Genomic DNA, 23,529 nt, shown 5'->3' on the forward strand with positions numbered 1-23,529 from the left:
ATGCCAAATACAAGGGTCACAGATTACAAAGTGACAGTGTGATATCTCAATTCTTTCTTCTGGTTTGGTTTGAAAACATCTTAAGGATTACAGAAAGTTATAATAGGTTGTTCTAACACGGAAAACAGATATCTGAATAAGTCATAAGGTCAAAATTACAAAAACGTATAAATATAAAAAACACAAAAAAGTGATAGAACTGTAAACGTGTGACCTGATCTCTTTAAAGAGGAATGAAAGATATTTTTAATTTTCATAATGTCCTCTGAATCGAATCTACAGTCTTCTGTTTTTCAAATTTTTTTCTCCTATTTATTATATCATTTATTTATGTACTCATATGTGTCATTCTTTGCACACATTTGTTTTGAGCCCTTGCCTTCACCCGTTAACACATTAATGTTTTTTCAATAAAGCATTAAAAAAGGTCTGAAACTGTGGTTCTATGACTCGGGCACGCGTATGTTTGAAACGGGGGAGGGGGCTCTCCAGCGCTGCAGGAGGATGTTTCTCGCGTCAACAGACAGAGGCACAGGTAGAGCGATTATCCCGTGCGTGGTATGAACCTGTCAACGTTACATTGGAAGACAGTTGACCTCTCGGACAACCGCTTCTTCGTTGACTGGCTTTTTATTGAAGCGTTTCCAAAGAGAGAGGTTTAACCCGTGACAGAGGAGAGGGCGGAGTAGAGAGAGTCGGCCCTGCTGAACATTCAGGCGTCAACGCTCCTGCCGCTAGCACTTTTTACCGCAGATACATTTTCAAACGCTCACACTCCAAACTGAACGGAACGCCGACCACGTCTTCTTTCCTGTAGAGCCCAGCATGTCGTGGACAGTGTGGATGATGGAGGAGTGACTGGAGCCCATAAGATAAGCTCGAAGCATCTCTGAAGGAGACCACCGTGCGCATTCATACCAGTATACGCGGACAGTGAAGGCATCAGCAGAATGTCTGTGCCGGTAAGTAAAAAAAAAAAAAAAAAACACATCAAATTCTCCTCCAAGCAGTACCTCTAAAATGTAAACTTTCAGTAGTGCTCTCACAAATATAAATAGTCAGTGAGTGGCGTCAATATTTGTATAATATACATCATACTGGAATTAACAGCTAGTCGTGTGTGTCAGAAATAAGTCGAAATTGATTTAGGAACCCATAGACTAAAATGGTTGAAAGCAGCTATAACTGTGCAGGTGTGCTCATTCACGAAGCAGTATGGCCACATACGCGGTCTGTAGTACCAGCTATTCACAGGCCTGGCCTGTCAACACATTTCCATCTGGTGTGCGTGGACAAATGGACATGGGCTTTACATTCTTTGTATAAATTATATTAATAGGAATACACAACATTGGTATTGCTAATTACATCTGGTAATTTTCACAGATATACACAATAAGGATAATGATAATATTATATTTAATTTCATTATCAGAGCTCTACATCTAATTTTGCAGTCTACTGTTGTGTTATAACTGTCAGGCTATTAGGGTTGTCACAATACTAGAATTTCAAACTCGATAACGATACCCAGAAAAAATACTCGATAGTCGATAACATTTTCTAAACCAAAGGGGAAATTTTGTTTAAAAATATAGATTTTAACAATACAAACAATAAAATCAACATCACTGTTTCTGCCTAGTTAATCGATGACTTTTCTCAGCTTCAATCTGGGACTTAAAGAGTAACATAACACTTTTCAGACACAAACAAGTTTGTTTACCTGTTAAATTATAACTATCTATAAATGTTGAATACGGGCAGGACTGTAACTGCTCCCACATTAACGTGCTTGATTACATTAATGACCTTATTCACCTTTCCCTGGTTGTTTGCCTCGTATGAAAAATGCTTACAAACCGCACACTTACTTTTTTAATTTTCCACTAAAACAGCAACACTGGCCATGTTAAGTTAGCTTTATGGTAGGGATACAAGGCAACTCAGTGTAGTGAAAGTCAACTAGCGTTCATGTGTTCAGCTGCTTGTGAGGGGAGGTGCTGCGTACCTGTCTGTCTGCAGCGGTGCCTTGTGAAGTTTTGTCTCCCGGAGGAGGCGAAGATGCACTGTTGGTGTCGATGCTGTTGAAAATGAGCACCCTATCCGATACACATTTTTTGTATAAGTATCTGAGTTTCAATTTTTCTAGATATATACAATGCTGATGTGCGTCACAGTTTTTCAATTGTGATTTCACTTACATTCACAAGAAACCGCATATTTGCTCATTCAGTTTTTGTTCTGTAAGCTTTTAATGGTTTTTTGAAACATGGTGTCGGTAAATGTCAGTAAAGGGCTGTGATTTATAACCTATTCAGGGCTGTAGTGGTAAAAAAAAAAACAGCTGGGCAAATTATAATTTTTTGGCAGCTCTCTTACGCCGTTATAAAAGTTGTATTCATAATTATAAATATGAATAATTATCATATTAACTAATGTTAAATCATTATTTAAGAATAATTCAGTGATTTAGCTAGTTACCCTACCCAATGTATGGGGGTTGTTGATAGTCTCTCAGCTACAGAATCTGTATTTGACAGGAGTTTTACATGGATGGCAAAAGAGGTTTGTGGTGTCTGAGACTGTTGTGCGGAGACGTTAATGCCGCATTATTTTCAAAGGAGTTTTCTGGGCCATGCCAGACTTTTAATACCCAGATCACTTCCATGGGAGAGAAGTATCCCCTCTTGAACTCCTCATTTTGTCTTGGCAGGTCAGAGACCTTCCAATGTTCTGTGTCACACTCGCCCTGCTCCATTGTAGTTTGTGTTGCTATCATGCAAATTTCCTACCAAATCTGCACCATGTGACAAAACACAAAGCGCCATGCAAATATAATATATTACCATTAAGAATGTGATTTATGTCACAAGGAAATAAACAACTCTAACCAAGTCTGTAATTTGCTTTTTTGTACTCCATCTTGTTCCCTGATCGAAATGAAAGAGACCGAGGACGCAGCATCTGACGTATGTGACCGTTCATCCAGGGCTTATGGTTTGGAAACTTGCTGACTTGTTAAGTGGGCACAATGTTATCAACACAGGTGGTAATGTACCCAGTCACCCATTCAGCATATACCTGTATGTTGATGGAAGAATCCTTGAGTGTTGCTGCAGCTTTAAACACATCCGAGTCTGTCTGTGAGAAACAGTCGTGCTCTCAGTTTCTGAAGAACAGAGTTTAACTTGTTTAGTCACTGGGTTTGTTTGTTTGAGTCTTTGTCTGTAGGCTGGGTACAGGAACAGGGAGATGTGGTCTGAGAGTCCAAAGTGGGGGCGGTGGGCAGCTTTGTATGCACCAAGGATGTTGCTGTAAGCATGATCCAGTATATTCCGATATCGTGTGGGAAGATTAACATGCTGGAAGTATTTCGGGAGCACAGTCCGTAGATTGCAGTGGTTGAAATCTCCTGTGACAATGAAGTCAGCGTCAGGGTGAGCCGTTTCAGATGCGCTGATGACGACATGGAGTTTTCTCACATACGCTCCTGTTATTTCATATAATGGCCTGATATGATGATTTTTTTAAGAAATGAATGTGAACATGAGTGACATTCATTCTCGCTGGAGTGAACGTCAATCCCTTTCACGTTCATTATATGAAAACTGGTCCGTTCAGTTCATCGTTTGACATGTCTTCCTTAAACCATTAACAGTTGGCATAACCTTTTTATAGATGAAAAAATAATTACACAATTACCAAAAAATGTATTCAATCATTACAATAACTATTAACATTATATTTATCCACCATTTGTTCACTTTGACCTATCAGTTGTGCCTCTTGACAACTGACAAAATTGTGTCTTTTAAGTTAAAAAAATGTTTGGGAGGAAAACAAACTTTTAGATTGAAAGTAGTACCTCTATCAAAAACCGGACACTTGACATTAGATCACAAGTGTTTGCTTGCTCTGGGAACAGTTTGGTTTCCATATAATATTGCAAGGTCTTGACTAGAGATGTCTTGATTAAACAGTTTTACTGTAACCACTGTTCCAGAGCTGTTTCGGGTCCTCGGCAGCCAGTCAGTTTCGTTCTCAGTGGGTGCTGGTCCCCGCCAGGGCTGCGCCTTGTCACTAATCCTGTGTGTGATATACATGGACAGGATATCGAGGCATAGTCGTGGTGGGGAGGGGTTGCAGTTCGGTGGTCTGAGGATCTCGTCACTGCTTTTTGCGGATGATGTGGTCCTCATTGGATCATCGGCTTGTGACCTTCAGCACTCACTGGATCGGCTGGCGGCCGAGTGTGAAGCGGCTGGGATGAGGATCAGCACCGCTAAATCTGAGGCCATGACTCTTAGCAGGAAACCGATGGATTGCTTACTCCGGGTAGGAAATGAGTCCTTAGCCCAAGTGAAGGAGTTTAAGTACCTCGGGGTCTTGTTCGCGAGTGAGGGTACTATGGAGCGTGAGATCGGCCGGAGAATCGGAGCAGCGGGGGCAGTATTGCGTTCGCTTTACCGCACCGTTGTTACGAAAAGAGAGCTGAGCCGCAAGGCAAAGCCGAGATGAGTTTTCTCAGAAGGGTGGCTGGCGTCTCCCTTAGGGATAGGGTGAGAAGCTCAGTCATCCGTGAGGAACTCGGATTAGAGCCGCTGCTCCTTTACTTAGAAAGGAGTCAGCTGAGGTGGTTCGGGCATCTGGTAAGGATGCCCACTGGGCGCCTCCCCTGGGAGGTTTTTCAGGCACGTCCAGTGGGGAGGAGACCTCGGGGAAGACCCAGGACTAGCGGATGACGATGAGTGTTGAGTGAGTGACTGTTCCATAACGTCCCGGTTTTATAACCGTAGGAGTTTGAAAAACTACGAAATCTAGCTTTGGTGTCCTGCCTTTCACAAATAACAATTTGTTCCTGCAAGCCACTGAAACGTTAGTTAAGAAGAGGGAATTGAAGTGAGAGCCTTATTTCCACCAATGCTGGTAGAAGAATGCCCGTTTACTTTTTCACAACTATTCAAAACTTCGCTCCCAAAACAGAACAACTTCCGTCTGTGACCCTTCACATTAAAGGTCCCAAACACATACCCTGATTATGATGACAGAAAACACAAATTCCCGGACCCACCTTCAACAATAAGGACACAGAAATGGCAAAACATTACACTGACAGGATATAGTTGATGATAATAATACATATTTTAGTTCATTAGCTATATTATTAGCTATATATTGCTTGTTTGTGTCTTTTTCCTTCTATAGTATTGATAATCATAAAAAAATTGGTTTACAAATTACTTTCAAATAAGACATGTCAATGTATTCAAATAGTAATTCAGATGGATAATGTGCATTAAAAAACTAAAGGCTATTATAGAACTGAAAGCCTGATTTAGAAACTGACATAATCCCATGTAATATTATGCTCAATAAAGAAAAGGAAAAAGTTTGAGAATCACTTTTGTACTTTTAGTGCATGAGAATAAAGAAGGTTTCTCTATACTTTGGCCTTCATGTAACATAAATCTTATCAAGTGTTTTGCATAGAAACTCTCAATAAATGAAATGCACTGACAATATCTCTGAACAGAAATGTCAGTTATTATACACAATTAGCAAAATTATTGTAAAGCATAATATAAACCTGCGCCTCCGGAGCCGCATGGGGCTCTTCAGCCTCTCTGCAGTGGCTCCCTGTACAATGCTGTGCATGTTGCGCATATTTTTCGCGAGCAGTGAACTTTGACGAATCAGTTTTCATATGGTGAACATGAGTGAACGTCACGTTCAGGTACATTTTCCAAATCACCATCGCATCAGGCCGTCATGAAATACCAGGAGCGGGCGATGTGTGTGTGTGTGTGTGTGTGTGTGTGTGTGTGTGTGTGTGTGTGTGTGTGTGTGTGTGTGTGTGTGTGTGTGTGTGTGTGTGTGTGTGTGTGTGTGTGTGTGTTCGCGCTCCCAGATAGCGCACTGGTCCGGGGCTCCGCCCCCCGCCCTTCTCACTCGCCCAGAGAGACACAGTGAGATTAGAGGACGTTAACGTGAAGCAGCCGCTCAGTGACTGACCGGCTGCTTCTTAACAGTGGAAACATTGAAAACACCGAGTTTCAATGGTCTCAGCTGATCAGAGATCAGCGCCGCAGCTTCTTGATCAGAGCAGAAGCTGCAGGTGGTTTGTACCTAGCTTCAGTTCTGTGTCCACAACCCGGCCTGACCTGCTCTCACGTTTTGTTTTAATATTTCGTCAACTAAAATATGCGTCACATCCTATTACGTCCCGGCGCTCTTCCCTGCAGGTCGCTAATCTATAGGGCTTTCACTGCCAACGATGCAGGTTTACCTGTATGCTTGATATGTGGCGAGGAATTAGCAAACAATAAGAAATATAATGTTTAAAGATATTTCCAGACAGAGCAAGCACACAGGATCTGCTGAAAAGTACCCAGCTGGAGATGAGAAAAAAAAAGCATATTTCTGTTTTTCATTTATTTCAAAGTAGGCCTACACATGTATTTTGTTCTCCTATTCATAAGAGTTTGGTGTTTTCCTTTTTTGTAACAGGTTAAAATAGCAGTTAAATGTCAACAGTTTTTTTTATTGTCGTTCTATAATTTAAGAAATGCAACAAACTATAGTTTTTATATATATTGTATATCTATATATATAACTTTATAACCGGTGTTGTCAAATGTGTTGTATATGGCTCCAGACTTACAGAATTTGGGGGAAGAGGGGGGAAAATGGCTCTTGCGATAGTAAAGGTTGACTACCCCTATCTACGCAAACTCAATGGTCTGACACCTGAGGTCCATATGTCTGTGGTAAAACTTACGTAGCATATGTTGACGTTCTGTGTTTATCGGACATTTAATAGGCTATAATTTCCGTTCCGATAAATAAATAATAATATACTATTCCTATTATCGGGCCGAAAATATATTGGGCCGATATATATCGTGTATCCCTAAATTGTTCCCCTGAAGGTTATCATTTTGTTAAGAAGCTCATGAAATCATTACTTCTCAGAGTTAGAGGAATAAATGGATCAGTAGATCTATGACAGTGCTGATGAGGAACCTGGTGTTGTTCTTATAATTTTCTATTAATAATGATTAGGAGGTTATGACATTTCTTTGTACAGTGCTTTGATGTAATTTATCAGGCTTTCTTTCCAGGTTAGGTGAAAATCATCTTGGCTTCTGAAAAGCCACCTCCTCTCCAGCTTCCGTTAAGTCTGTTTTATAACACTTGTTTGAGACTTATACCATATCGCTAATCTCCTCTGATACACTTTCTTTTTTTCAGCAGGGCAGACAGTGTCAAGGGTGATTTTTAATTAGGCTGCTGTGCAATTAACAGATTTATCAACTAGTGTGGAAGTGAAGTTTTGACAACTTTCCTCTATTGTAATGACACATGGATGCGAATTAATTGTCAGAGGAATTATTTCCTTAGATTTGTCTCCAAATTGAATTTCAGTCCAGAATCAGTGTAAATTCAAATTCAATATATATTCCCTTTATCATAATTTACTTAATAGTAGTACTAGACTAAACATTTTGTATATGTAATGGATGATCTGAGAGCTTTGATTAACAGTGTTATTTCATAAGGGTCCTTTGGCTGATAAAATATCTTGTTATTACCTCTTCACTTCAAATTTTACGTAGATTAAGCGAACCAGACATTTAAGAAATTAAAATTGTTGGACAAAGGTTTGTAACTAACAGCTTTAAAAGTAATTGGATTTGGAAAAAATTGGATCTGAAGAATTTCAAAAATGTAATAATTCCATATGAATTTGTTTAGAATTTATTGTAATCAAAGTCACTTTTTTGATTGCTCTCTTAGTATACACATTTGCTGGGACAGTTGCACCCTCAAAAATTAAAAGCCCACAATGTAAAGAATATTATTAATGGAATGTACTGAAATTGTGTCTAACTAAATAGATTTATAAAATAAAACAATGGATGTCAACAATTCATGATGAAAAGGAAAGTAATGCACTCCGAGGTGACAATATCCATGTCATGTCATTGACACATGAGTTTGAACCATATCTGTACGAGTCAGATTCTCATGGAGAGGACTCAGTGATAGTCAGGGCTTTTTTTCTCCGGCTGTGTTCTAACATTGGCTCATTCATATATTCTCAGGAGGTATTATAAAGGGGCTGGCTGGAGAAACTCAGAGGGCACTGTCTCTTACATTTGTGTCCTCACATACAGAGAATGTTAGATTTTCTGGAGATCAGTTCATGTCTCAAAAGGTTATTTTTAACTAAGTTTTTGAACAGGCTTCGAGTTCTTCTCAAGAATTCACTAGTAATTTAAAGGGGCTGGAACTTTAGCTAGAGTTGAATGGTCACATGATGGCAAAACTTCAGCAGCTCATGAACAGCTATTTGATTATAAAGATAGCACAGTTTTAGGGGACTTTTTTATATATATATAAAAGTCCTCTACAACTTCGCTATTTATATATATATATATATATATATATATATATATATATATATGCTCCTCTGGATGGCTCTCATCTTTAGAAATGTATGCTGGTTGCCTGTGATTCCACCTTTTGAGATGCAGATGCAAGGCTGCTGTTAACAGCAGCCTTGTCACTCACTCAACACTCATCGTCATCCGCTTATCCGGAGTCGGGTCGCGGGTGGAGCAGCTCAAGCAGTCATTTTGCTAGAATGTGCTCTGATTTTCTGGCATTAACACACAGACCTGATGCCTCTTCTAATTTAACGAGACATGCTGGAGATTCAGATGTGTGTGTGTGAACCTGATTTTGTTACCCTGATAAACAATAGGGTCTGGGCTTTATTGGCATACTGTGGGTGACAAAGATCTTGTGGGTGACTCCCTCGGTGCATCCCAACTTGATAGTACATATTTTGCTGTTTTCTTGCAGCTGAAGGAAGAGGCAACTTTTATCTGCTGCATCCATTTAGGCTCCCTCATTTACTTATTAATGCATGAGCTCTGCATCAATGCTGGCCTGGGTTGACAACCACAGTCCACAGGGATCAATAGCAGAAGAAGACCCATCCCAATCACCCTTGTCCTTTTTCCTCATGTCAGTGTCATCTGCCATCCTAAAGGCCTGGACTGCAACAGCCTGTTTGGAAGCAGAGATCGAGCTTTAACTATGCAAAAAAGCAAAGTCATGATACTCTGGCTTGAGTGGACTGCAGGCAGTGAGAATTAAACCCCAACAGAACAGGTGGACCAGTCAATATGGGGATACATTTTAAGCCAGGGTTGACCAAACACTCTAGGGGCATGATGTGAGGGAATGACAAGTCATTTCCACAGTGCTTGTCCGACAAAAGATGAAACTGGTCTGTCTTGTGGGTGACTGTGTCCCTTTCTCACTCAGAAGGCAGAGCAGGTTCTGGTGCAGGCTCATCTTATTGACTACACCTTGGATGTGAAAATAAATTATTGAGCAAGAGTGAGGAGGGGAATGGTGATCCCATGAAAAAATAGGCTGGCTTCAAATTGCATCCAGGAATGATAGAGTGAAGTAGTCGAAAAGGTTTGGCAGAGCCGGATAGGCAGCAAGTAAATGGCCTGCCATACCACAGTAAATGCACAAGCCGGCCACCTGCAATGTCATAACTTAGCTAAGGCAGTGAATTATGATTATCTTTTGCTAATATTGGGGTCCAGAACAGTGACAGTAAATATTGGAATTGAAAATAAAAGTTCTTGGCAACAAAACCTAAATGGTCAAATAAAACATTGCCATTGAAATACTGGTACTGAAAAAGTCTTATTGAAAAATGGAAAGGTAAGATATCTCTAGCTCCATTCTGGAGCTATCTATTGATCGTACTTATTGTCACATTTATGGCATACATTGATATTACAATATGAAATAACACATACTGTGAAAAATATTCTCTATCGCTGATTTTGTGGACTTTGTCAAAGGGTGGTGAGAAAGCTGTTGCCAAAAGCATCTTGTTGAGCTGCTTTGAGCAGCAGTTAGGTGGAGGCGATATCAGAGTTTCTGCTGAGTGAAGCTTTAACAAGGACATTTTTGCTGACTGCTCAGACAGAGCATCACACATTATTAAGATGTGTTAGTGTGTGTGTGTCCTGCACATGGATAATAATTAACCTTTTGAGAGGGGAAGAAACAAAATGAGTGCCTGTGTTGACAGAATGTTGACTTAGAGAAAATATACTGTGTCCCTCCTTCCTGAATCCTGTCTGCCATTTTCCTCCTGAAGCAAAAGGGGTCGCCCTGCTGTCTCGCTGCTGAAATCTGCCACACTATGTGGCACACAAAGCTGCACCAAACACGACATCCATGCCAGAGACATTCTGTACCAGTACCATGCTTAATTTGATTATACAGCCAGAGTCGTGCATTTGGGTCCAACTCCTGTTCCACCAGTAGCAATTGTCAGTTCTTAGCTGAAGTTCTTATGTCATAATAACCTATATGTGTGTAGGAGGGATGTCACGATATGAAATTATGGCGCCACATTTATTGTCAGTGGAAATATCATGGTTTCATGGTTTTCAAGATTATTTATATTATAAAAGGAAAAAGACACATGAAAAACAATATGTAATAAGAAGTATTTTATTTGTCCCACTATGGGTAAATTTGTAGTATATCAGCAAGAGTCCCCGTTGGAATGTAACTCATAGTGGCAGGGAGGTTGAGTTCATGTTAGTCCATTTTGGGTAGCTCGCCATCACTGTCAGTGTTTGGGTCCCTCAACATCTGACAAAGGGTGTGGAAAATACCAGGAGTCTCATTTATAACCGTTTCGTACGCACAAAACGGGGCCTGAAAGGTGCGTACGCCACTTCTCACGCCAGCGTTGGGATTTATATAAACAAACTTGACGGGGGAAATCAGCCTTTTTCTACCCAAACTCTGACCCATGTATACGGACGTTTTGGAGACGGGAAAGTGGCAACGCAGACGTGAAGTGGTGAACTGAAGCAGATTAATGATCCAATTCATAATTCACATCAAAACTAACATCTTAGTTTTACTTGCGCGACCTATCTGCTCCACACAAGCCTTTTAATTAAAGAATATATAAAACAACTTAAAGCAAATTACGTTCAGATTCGATTTAACAGCCAAGTTACGGAGCCAAGTCATTAATCGTTTTTAATACACTGTGCGTGTATCATCAAATCACTGAGGTGAACGCGACTGTGCCACCAGGCGTACATAGCGCACAGAGCGCACAGGAGATCACTTACAAGAAATGAAGAAACTTTCCAAATAATATCACAGAGTGGAGGAAAGGATCCACTGATGTGAGGGTTTATAAAGCGAACATTGCGTTCAGGTTTTTGTACGTACATACACTTTTAGTATGAATCTTATGCACTCTTTTATAAATGAGACCCCTGACCTTTAAAAGGTCATGATGAAAAACAAATAATTTCGGTTTGTTCAGTTCAAATAATTAAAAATATAAAAGTAAGGATTATAGATACAACATGCAAACATTTGGCCAAGGCTAAAATGTTTTATATGAAATAACCATTAACAAAGACGAAAACATTCAACCGAAATGCAAACAAATATGTCCAGGGTTATTACGGACAAGTCTTACAGAATGAATGCATGTAAAACATACACGCCAACATCATCACTAATTAATTGATTTCCTTATGGGGGCTTTGTTATTTACATTAGCATTAAGCTAACAGAAGCCAACTGAGGCAACGCTCACAGGTTAAATTTAAAACACGTTATGCTAGCGAGAATTATCTATCGTAAAGATCACACAAATAATGCAGGCATGGCTTAACTCAACAATGATTTGATAAACGTTTACCGGAGACTTTTCACGCCAATGCTTGCTGCTGCACACTGCTCACCATGATAGAGGGTAAAAAGGAAGTGACCCTCATGAACCGGATATTTATAGTTGAGCATCGGAAAATTATAATATTATTATAAAATTCCTTTTAAATTATTTGAAACCTGGGTTACATATAGAAGCATATTAGTGTAATAATATAGCTAATGAACCAAAATATTTATTATTATCATCAACTATATCCAGTTTGTTTTTATTGTGTAACGTTTGGCTATTTCGTTAACGACCTTTTTTCCATGACGAAGACGAAATGAAAACAAATCTTTGAAAATAAAAACTATGACGAAATCTATTTTAATTTTCGTTGACGAGACGAGACAAAATGTTGGTGGTTGACTAAGTCACAATAATTTTTAAAACATCATCGTATCAGGCCGTCATGAAGTATCAGGAGCGGGCGAGTGAGTGTGTCTGTGTGTGTCTGTGTATGTGTGTGTGTGCGCCCCAGATAGCGCTCCGGTCCGTAGCTCCGCCCCCGCCCCACGCACTCGCTCAGAGAGACACAGTGAAAGCAGAGCGCGTTCTCGTGGAGCAGCCTCTCAGTGACTGAGTGCTTCTTAACTATGGAAACAGTGAAAACCAGAGTTTCTCTGGTCTCAGCTGCTCAGAGATCAGCCCCTCAGCTTCTTCATCAGCGCAGAAGCTGCAGTTGGTTTGTACCGATGTTCAGTTTCTGTGTCCGGCTCCAGTCTGACCTGCTCTCCCTTTTTGTTTTCACATTTAAAATTTAATATATATTTTTAAGCTATTAGGCTGCAGCTATATGTTTTTATAGAAAAGGAGTTTAATGTGGCTATTAAATGTGACTAAAACTAGTCTAAAATGGAATTAGTTTTCGTCGACTAAAACTAGACTAAAATGGAATTTGTTTTCGTCGACTAAAACTAGACTAAAACTAAGAAGGATAAAAATGACTAAAAGGTGACTAAAACTAATATGCATTTTCATTAAAAGACTAAGACTAAGACTAAATCAAAAATAGCTGCCAAAATTAACACTGGTGTATTTAAAGACATTTAAGATGTGGGGAAAAAATTGGTTCGAAAATAATAATAAAAAAAATTATTAAAAAAAAATTGTCTAATCAATCAAAGATTTCGCGATCTCGGACCCCCTGTTGAAGACCTCTGGATTAGATAAATTGGAAAAATCTGATATCGACAAATTTGCACCAAAAAGTGTCATTTTAACAATTCCGTTTGGAATTGTTTTACTTCTGAATGAAGCAATAGTGAAAACAAACACACAAACAAGCCTCATAATGACGTCAACGCCAGTTGTAACCCGAGCTGTCAGGTCCAACTGGCCTTCCCCAGATAGCTTCCTCACTCCCAAATACCCTTTTTTAGCCACTAGACGGCAGACAAATATTTTCAATTTATTTCAATTTTCCCACTGGAGTTGGAGTCCTTTTTCTCTGTCAGTTGTTTGACCTTGACTCTTTTTTATCTCCTCCTCTCTTTTTTTCAACACACACACACTCTTTCATTCACACTAGTTCATTCACATGAACTCCCTATATAATATAATCAATAGTAACTTCCTTTTCAAAAGTCTTTAATCCTAACAGACTTCCGTTACTTGTGCCTAATTGAAACAATGGTGTCTCTGGCTTAGGGATGGACCTGTGTAAAGTTGCCCCCCCGTCTCATTCAAAATATTAAAATGACACTGCTGTTCGTTTGTGCTAGGTTTGTGCTGGTTTGTGCCGTAAAAATTATCGTTTGTGCTGGTAAGGATTTTGAGTAATTCAAAATTGCATTTTCTGGCATGTGACGTCACCCAGCCCCCCGTTCACGCCCAAATCTCATCAAAATAGTCCCAAAACTAAGAAGGATAAAAATGACTAAAAGGTGACTAAAACTAATATGCATTTTCATTAAAAGACTAAGACTAAGACTAAATCAAAAATAGCTGCCAAAATTAACACTGGTGTATTTAAAGACATTTAAGATGTGGGGAAAAAATTGGTTCGAAAATAATAATAAAAAAAATTATTAAAAAAAAATTGTCTAATCAATCAAAGATTTCGCGACCCCCCCTGCAGTACCTCCGCGGACCCCCTAGGGGTCGCGGACCCCCTGTTGAAGACCTCTGGATTAGATAAATTGGAAAAATCTGATATCGACAAATTTGCACCAAAAAGTGTCATTTTAACAATTCCGTTTGGAATTGTTTTACTTCTGAATGAAGCAATAGTGAAAACAAACACACAAACAAGCCTCATAATGACGTCAACACCAGTTGTAACCCGAGCTGTCAGGTCCAACTGGCCTTCCCCAGATAGCTTCCTCACTCCCAAATACCCTTTTTTAGCCACTAGACGGCAGACAAATATTTTCAATTTTTTTCAATTTTCCCACTGGAGTTGGAGTCCTTTTTCTCTGTCAGTTGTTTGACCTTGACTCTTTTTTATCTCCTCCTCTCTTTGTTTTCAACACACACACACTCTTTCATTCACACTAGTTCATTCACATGAACTCCCTATATAATATAATCAATAGTAACTTCCTTTTCAAAAGTCTTTAATCCTAACAGACTTCCGTTACTTGTGCCTAATTGAAACAATGGTGTCTCTGGCTTAGGGATGGACCTGTGTGAAGTTGCCCCCCCGTCTCATTCAAAATATTAAAATGACACTGCTGTTCGTTTGTGCTAGGTTTGTGCTGGTTTGTGCCGTAAAAATTATCGTTTGTGCTGGTAAGGATTTTGAGTAATTCAAAATTGCATTTTCTGGCATGTGACGTCACCCAGCCCCCCGTTCACGCCCAAATCTCATCAAAATAGTCCCAAAACTAAGAAGGATAAAAATGACTAAAAGGTGACTAAAACTAATATGCATTTTCATTAAAAGACTAAGACTAAGACTAAATCAAAAATAGCTGCCAAAATTAACACTGGTGTATTTAAAGACATTTAAGATGTGGGGAAAAAATTGGTTCGAAAATAATAATAAAAAAAATTATTAAAAAAAAATTGTCTAATCAATCAAAGATTTCGCGACCCCCCCTGCAGTACCTCCGCGGACCCCCTAGGGGTCGCGGACCCCCTGTTGAAGACCTCTGGATTAGATAAATTGGAAAAATCTGATATCGACAAATTTGCACCAAAAAGTGTCATTTTAACAATTCCGTTTGGAATTGTTTTACTTCTGAATGAAGCAATAGTGAAAACAAACACACAAACAAGCCTCATAATGACGTCAACGCCAGTTGTAACCCGAGCTGTCAGGTCCAACTGGCCTTCCCCAGATAGCTTCCTCACTCCCAAATACCCTTTTTTAGCCACTAGACGGCAGACAAATATTTTCAATTTTTTTCAATTTTCCCACTGGAGTTGGAGTCCTTTTTCTCTGTCAGTTGTTTGACCTTGACTCTTTTTTATCTCCTCCTCTCTTTGTTTTCAACACACACACACTCTTTCATTCACACTAGTTCATTCACATGAACTCCCTATATAATATAATCAATAGCAACTTCCTTTTCAAAAGTCTTTAATCCTAACAGACTTCCGTTACTTGTGCCTAATTGAAACAATGGTGTCTCTGGCTTAGGGATGGACCTGTGTGAAGTTGCCCCCCCGTCTCATTCAAAATATTAAAATGACACTGCTGTTCGTTTGTGCTAGGTTTGTGCTGGTTTGTGCCGTAAAAATTATCGTTTGTGCTGGTAAGGATTTTGAGTAATTCAAAATTGCATTTTCTGGCATGTGACGTCACCCAGCCCCCCGTTCACGCCCAAATCTCATCAAAATAGTCCCAATCGTTAGTGCTACGTTTGTGCTGGTTTGTGCCCTCAAAAGAAATTGTTTTGCTATTATGGTTTCTTAGTTTTTCCCGTTTGATTTTTCACACATGACGTCACTCAGCCCCCCGTCCTCCTTCAAATCGCGTCAAAATGGTCTCTATCGTTAGTTCTACGTTTGTGCTGGTTTGTGCAGTCAAAAGAAATATTTGTGCAACTATAGTTTAAAAGATATTCCAGTTTGATTTTTCTCACGTGATGTAACTCAGCCCCCCTGTGCATCTTCAAATCGCGTCAAAATGGTCTCTATGTTTAGTGCTACGTTAGTGCTGGTTTGTGCTGTTAAAAGAAATGTTTTTGATACTTTACTTTTTAAGTAATTAATAAAACTTAATTGCCCTCTTGTTATGCAACACAGCCCACCGTCAACCTTCAAATCGCGGCAAAATTGTCTCCATCGTTTGTGCCAGGTTTGTGCTGTCTTGTATTCTTGTTACTCGTTGCGTTTATATTAGGTGTTTGCTTGTTTTTTGTGCGTTATTTTCAAATACATTTGAGTTTGGTTCACTTCAGTCTGGTTTTGATTTAGATGTAATATTCTTTATTAGCCACTTGTCACGGTATCTGCTGTAAGTAGCAGGGTCATGAGATGAAACACAAACAAATAGATGCACAGAATGTGCACTCAGCCAGAGCAGCAGGCAACCATACCACTGTACCACTTGACCGGCAAAGCAGAAGAAACTGCCTAGGTATCTATTTTTACCACTTTTCACTCGCCACAGGAAGTTTTTTTTTTTTTTTGTATAGGTAAGACCTTGTGAGACAGTGTTTGAACAATTAAAATACAACCTCATGACATCGACGCATCAATTCTTAATAGGTCTATTCCAATCAAGGCTTTCCCAAATACAAATTTAAGTCACCCATCTCATTTGTATGAACCCAAAGGATTAAAGGTATTCGGAAATGTGATAAGAGGAGTAAAGAGGCAATTTCTCAGGTTGGCAACGCAACTGCGTGTGCCATTTATTAATCAACAAACAAAGTGCAAAAATAGCAACAAATCAGATTTTATAAAAATAGCATCTCTTGCTGAACATGAAGCAGAACATGAATGGAATGTTTTTACTGCTCTTTTGTGTAGAACAAAACATGAGGTTGCACGCTATGTGTTTCCTGTACTGTGGAAACCCCCTTGGTCAGGTCATCATACCGCTCCCATGCCGAGAACGTCCTCCTGCTGAATGCCACATAGTGTCCCATAGCTTGCCAGTCATGCCCTGGAGTAAAATGAACAACGCCCCTAAGGAGGAACTGCTCATTTCCAATGGTGATGTCCATGGGAAAGTCTTGGAGTCTGTAGGTGCACTCTGCAGCAATTTCGACCCACAGTGCTGCACCTGTGGAGTAACCATGGTCAACCATACCAATGCAAAGGGGCGCTGGCATGGAAGGGTCCACTTCCATTGATGGCTTAGCTGCTTCTGTGTTTAGAGGTCTTAGGCATATTGAGGGTTGCAGTTCGACTCCCTCTTTGGGGAGAGCTTGGCCTAGGGGATAGAGCGGGTGCTCTGCAACAAGAAGGTTGCTGGTTTGAATCCCACTCTTTCCCATCTGCATGCCTAAGTGTCCTTGGCAAGATACTGAACCCCTAAATGGCCCCTCATAAATGTTGAGTGTACTTAAAATGTAAGTCGCTTTGGACAAAAGCGTCAGTTAAATGACATGTAATGTAAAGTGCTGCCTGGAGACCTTGAATGCCCTCTCTTTCTATAATGCCCCCATCAACAGGTACTAGGGGAACTGGCCTCCTGACAGGCAAACCCCTCCTGCAGTCTGAATTTGAGCACTGGGTCTCTGTCACCATACTAGGAGCATGGTTCATCAACCTTGTGATGATATGGGCAATGTTACACACAGAATGAACCTGCTTTGCTCCTGAATGCAGTACTTTGTGGTCAAAAATGTTCAGGAGGATTTCTGCCCTCTGTCTGTAGGCATCATTGTTGATTCCCTTTGTCACAATGCTTGTGACTAACTTGAAAATTCAGCAGAGACACTGACAGAATGAGTCAAATGCACATGTGTTTTGAAGACTGACCTGTGCCTTGCCTATCATAACAGGTTTGGTCAGATTGCCGTTTGGTAGAAGGCCAATTTGCATTTTTTGTTTTTTAAGGAGCTGTGTCAACATGAAGCCACTCTGGGCATGGGGTTAGATAGCTTTTTCTCTTTTTAAGTGGTACAGCAAGGCCTCTCCAGTTTTCCATGGGGTTGTCTTCTGCCTCCCCTTCAACCGGAGGTGTGTCCATTTTATTTGGCTCTGTGTCCTTTGAATGGACTGAGAGCGCTGCAGAGGAAAGCCGCATCTGTCCTTCGATGTAACCAAGGTGTGTTCTAATGAAACGGTCCAGGCGTATGGGCAGGTCTTCATGTTTAAATAAGCCACGTTTCAGATTTTTGAATTCCGCCTCTACATGAGCAGAACTGCCGGTGGCCGTGCTGCCTGCAAAATATTTGACCATCACACCAGTCCATATTGGCAGGTATGAGCACATCCTGATTAAGTGAGGAAGCAGCTCAGGAAGGAAATGCAGATTATCCCGGTCACCCCCATGTGATGCAAGTATTCTGCCCTCAACACAGATTTCGGCAACCCAGGATCTTGCATCCGTGTTGCATTCAGTCACTGAATGGCTGGATGTTTCAGTCACTCCGCTTTGGTCCATTACATCATCCAGGCATATGTCAGGGTTGTAGCCCTCTGCAATTCTTTTTTTGAGACCTGTTTTACAGATTTCGGAGTTGACTGGTCTGCCATGTTCATCATTTCCCTCTGACTCGCTAAGGGCCACAACTGCAATTGACTGGATGAGGTGTCTTGCATCTTCAATTGAGTGGCATTGCAAAAGCTGTGCAAATGCCCTCACATAAAAGTCCTTCACTCTGCGTCCCTTTTTTCGTAGACATTCCCATCGAGTGATGAGTTTGATGCAATGGGCAACATCTACTCGTATGAAGCAGGGAGGTAACTGATGTGAGTCTGCGTGACCCAGTAGTACACCAAAGCAGGTATTTATGAAAGCCCTTAGGTCGGGCTGAGGTGTGAAGGCCTTGACAAGAGCCCCTAATAATGCCAGTGAGAAATCTGACACAGCCTCTTTTGGAATTGGTGCCCCTGCTCTATGCCACTCAATTAGCCAGTTTGCAATGCTGTCAATGTTGTGCTTTTCAGACAGCATCTGTACTACCGGTGTGTGTATAAACATTTACTAATTGGTACAAATATTAATTTTGACAGCAGAAAAAAATCACAGACGTAGGACAAACAAATGAGACTATTTGTATGACATTTTGACATTGATAGGGGGCTGTTACATAACAAAACAACATAGCAAAATCAAGTTTTAATAATAACTTGTCACATGAGAGAATTCAAACGGGAATATATTTTAAACTATAGTGGCACAAACATTTCTTTTGACTGCACAAACCAGCACAAACGTAGCACTAACGATAGAGACCATTTTGACGCGATTTGAACGTTCTAGGGGTGCTGGTTGCATAACAAGTGGTCTGTTTACATAACAAGAAGGGAAAATAAAGTTTTATTAATTACTTAAAAAGTAAAGTATCAAAAAAATCTATTTTAACAGCAAAAACCAGCACTAACGTAGCACTAAACATAGAGACAATTTTGACGCGATTTGAAGATGGAGGGGGGGCTGAGTGACGTCACGTGAGAAAAATCAAACTGGAATATCTTTTAAACTATAGTTGCACAAATATTTCTTTTGACTGCACAAACCAGCACAAACGTAGCACTAACGATAGAGACCATTTTTACGTGATTTGAAGGAGGACGGGGGGCTGAGTGACGTCATGTGTGAAACATCAAACGGGAACAACTTAGAAACCATAATAGCAAAACAATTTCTTTTGACAGCACAAACCAGCACAAACGTAGCACTAACGATTGGGACTATTTTGATGAGATTTGGGCGTGAACGGGGGATGGGTGACGTCACATGCCAGAAAATGCAATTTTGAATTACTCAAAATCCTTACCAGCACAAACGATAATTTGTACGGCACAAACCAGCACAAACCTAGCACAAACGAACAGCAGTGTCATTTTAATATTTTTGAATGAGACGGGGGGCCAACTTCACACAGGTTAGGGATGGTGATTCGATTAAATTGTCTTAATGGATCATCAGGAGAATTAACGATCGATTAATGATTAATATTTTTATATTAAAATCCACTATTTATAGGCTATATTCAAATGCAGTGAAAATAAAAAAAACAGCGTGTTTTCTCATTGAGATCTTTATTACAAGATAAACAACTCTTGTGGCAGTTAAACAGGATCCGTTCAATGGTTACACTTGAAAATATGCGCTGCTGTACTCTTAAGCCCACTGAGAGAGCAGCTAGCCGCTGAGAGCTAGCTTGATTTGACGGTTCTCAACCTTTCAGTCCGGTTGTTGTCACGCCCTCACTCCCGGTACCCATCACACAGACCCGGGTCTGTCCGGGTACCCTACCCGGTGGACTGACGGTCCGTGTTCGAACATGAAGCCGAGCAGCGGAGGCTAGCTACGGGCTACTTCCTCCAGCTGCTAACATCATCGATGTGCTGCGTTCAGGGCAACTCGGATATTCCGACCTCCTGTCACATAGCGAACATTCAATAGTTTTATCAATGAAAAAATAATGTCTTCGACGAAATTCTTAATGATCAATTGATCGATCGTCGATTTATTATACCCATCCCTAGTCTGGCTAGTAATGATGCTGTCTCGTAAGTCCTGCCCCTTCTTCCAGAGTCACAATAATATTTTTATGATCTCTGTGTGTTTAATTTATGACCGATTTAAGCAACGGTGGTTGTGGCTAGTCCAGCACCTTACTTCAGTGTAAGCTGCTTCTTCTTCAAACAATCCCACCCTAACAAACTTAGGCTGTAGAGATGCAATAATTGCTTAAGTAGCCTATCTTCATTTAGGCCAGATCAACAGTGTTTCTCTTCTCCAATCTGAATTTTGTTGTGCCAAGATTCTGCATTGTTAAAACTTATTTCTGTTACAAATGACATTGTTTCTCCTCTGCGCATACTCAATAATCTATATCAATGCCTATATAACTAATAAAGAATTTGTTTTAAATGGTTTCTGCCTACCTTTTGGTTAGAGTATGTGGAGAATCGATCGGAGCAGCCACGACCTTTGGGTCTCCGGTAAAAATTTCTCTTCAGGATCACGTCAGTCAAAACTTCTCTTCAGGATCACGTTGTTGCATGTTCGTTTATCCTTAATATGAGAGGAGCCGGTCTCGTTTGGCTCAATCAACTATTTATTTAGTAGCAATGAAAAGGTATTAAAAGTTACAGCAAAGCAAATGGGCACCCAAAGCACAGCCCCGGCACTTAAGCAGCACCGGACAGTCACGAGACTCATCAAACAGACAGCGTCTGTAATATTTTATAACAGTAGGTATAATTTGATCAATAATGAAGGGGAGTCGAGACCTGGTTCTTCCTCGATGGTGCGTAGGAGTAGTCTACCCTCTTGGCAATGGAATCAGGAAGTAAAGAGCAGCTCCGTTTTGCTCCTCCACTGCGGTTGCTGGCCAAAAATGTTCACTTGACAAGCCTTGACACAGCTGACGCCTTGTGGGTTGATGTTGTTCATTGAAGTAAAGAATATTGTGTTCCTGCTCTATCGGCTGTATGTCTGTTTGTGTAAACATTCGAAACAACTAAACAAAAACAACACCACTCTGTCTGTCCCCCAGGACTTATCAGACCTTTTATCAAGTCAGGTGTGAGACTGACCAGCATTGTGACTTACACACATTTCTAGCTAACTTCAAGATCAACACTAAGCAACAAAGGTTATTATAAATCATTTGTGTGAAGGCCTAATATCTTCCCAAAACTGCTCCTGCCCCCACCCTCCTTTCTGTATTATATAGAGTGCAGTTCCATAAACATCTTGGCAGACACACACACAGACAAACTAAAATTTAAAATCCCAACAAATGAGAAGATAGCAGTTATCCGCATCACAAAGACGTGAGTTTGGCTTAATACCTGGAGGAGATAAAGGACTTTCGTAACGAGACAAAAAAAAAATTGCTAACTGATGAGCTCACCAACGTTACTCAACAAATCGCAGAGGATAAGAAAATGTTGAGAAGGTGCTGACTAAAGTCATAAAAGTGCTTGACCAATAGGCCAGATCTAGATGAGAGTACATATAATTTTCACGAAGGAGTGGAAGGACCGGTTATGTTGCACTTTGTGGAAAAGTTATTACGGGACACACTTGGAGCTCCATATCAAGAGAGCACACCGGGCACTAGCCCTGAATATAGATAAAATATACACGTGGTATTGGTACAATAGATTTAAGTGAGCTAAGCGAGATTTACATCTTATTGATAACGGAGAGGTAACCCTACATTTTGAAGGCTGTATTAAGAGGGGAAACTATAGCTATAACTTTGCATAAGAAAAAGTTAAGGAATAACAAATTTGAGGACCTACAGAATAAATTAAAAGAATAAGGGAGAGAAAATACAAACAGACATTGGCACAGGATACATTGACATCAGGAATAGGGCAGAGCGGGGTAATGTGAGACATCGGGTAATGTGAGACATCCCCTGTATCTAGGCAACGAAATTGACCACAAGATTTGCTGTGAAGCTGATAGGCACCATAATGTAGTTCCCAAACTTATGCAGAGCTGATCTTTTCTATTGTGTTGTCTGTAAATTCTAATATTCCAACAGCATGCAGGGTGTGTTGCTGGTCTATATTAAGGCTGAATGCTAATTAGCCTACTCTACTTCTGGTGGCCTATAAAACACACTAGAGCCTCATGCTTTCCCTCTACAATATGATGATATGCATGGATCTGTGTATTAACTGTAGTTAGACTTCCAGCACATTGCTGTAGCTAGGCTTTATGGGCCGGGATGAAAATGTGATGTGCTTTCAGATAGACTGTGGCATTCAAACAATGACTGATTGGAGTTCTTGGCCCAAAGTGTAACAAGAAAACATTCCTCTCACGTTCACACTACTAACAGCAGCCTGGACTGTTGACCAAAGGCATGTTGATTCCATGTATTCATAATGTTGACTCCAGACACTGGCTCTGCCATCTGCAGCCTCAGCACAAATCCACATTTATCAGACCAGGCTACATTTTTCAGTCTTTATCTGACCTGGGTTAGTGAGTCTGTGTCATGCAGCCTCAGATTCAGTAATGGAAATAATCTGAAAAGCTTTGCTCACTACAGTTGTAAGAGTGGTTATAAGAGTAACTGTTGACTTTCAGTCAGTTGCAAACATTGCGATTAGTCTCCTCTGACTTCTCTCAACACAGAACTACTGCTCACTGGTGTTTTCTGTTTTTGGCGTTTGGAAAGTGGGAGTAAAAACGTCAGGTCAACAGTTTCACAAACACACACACATAATATCAGTCAAAGTCACTGAGATCACATGTTGCCATTCTGTCTGATGTGAATATTAACTGGTGATTCCGGTCTGTATCTGCATGATTTTATAGTCTTCACTGCTGCCAAATGCTTTTCTGATTAGATAATTCTATATTTTAAACAGGTGTATCTGTGTATGCTGAGCTTATCTGTCCTTTTGTACATTTGTACAGTTTTCATGCACATATTTAATTTCGATAATTTTGAAGGAGACTATCCAGGGGACGGTTGCTGATAATATTCATTGCTGGTATGAATCTTTATGTATTCTTGTGTTAAATTATTGAGCTAATTCAAGTCATGGTGTCCCAATAAACCAGTGTGATGTTGATAAATGCAGTGAATATATGTTACAGTAAACCTGTGTCTTGTCTGGTGTTGGGAGTAACGCGTTACAAAGTAACATTACTGTAATTCCACTACTTTTAGCGTAACGAGCATGTAACA

The 23,529-nt window shown here is 40.2% G+C and overlaps 1 protein-coding gene across 1 annotated transcript in view; it reads left to right on the plus strand.

The window, feature by feature from the left end:
• Positions 1 to 792: 792 nt before the first annotated feature.
• bcar1 (BCAR1 scaffold protein, Cas family member) overlaps positions 793 to 23,529 on the plus strand; it is a 114,781-nt gene continuing 92,044 nt past the window's right edge. Inside the window, exon 1 of the mRNA XM_062390317.1 lies at positions 793 to 962. Coding sequence (XP_062246301.1) covers positions 951 to 962 — 12 coding nt within the window. The 5' untranslated portion in view covers positions 793 to 950. The remainder of the gene's footprint in view (positions 963 to 23,529) is intronic.

The sequence above is a fragment of the Platichthys flesus genome, chromosome 6, assembly GCF_949316205.1.
Source record: "Platichthys flesus chromosome 6, fPlaFle2.1, whole genome shotgun sequence".
Taxonomy (NCBI): domain Eukaryota; kingdom Metazoa; phylum Chordata; class Actinopteri; order Pleuronectiformes; family Pleuronectidae; genus Platichthys; species Platichthys flesus.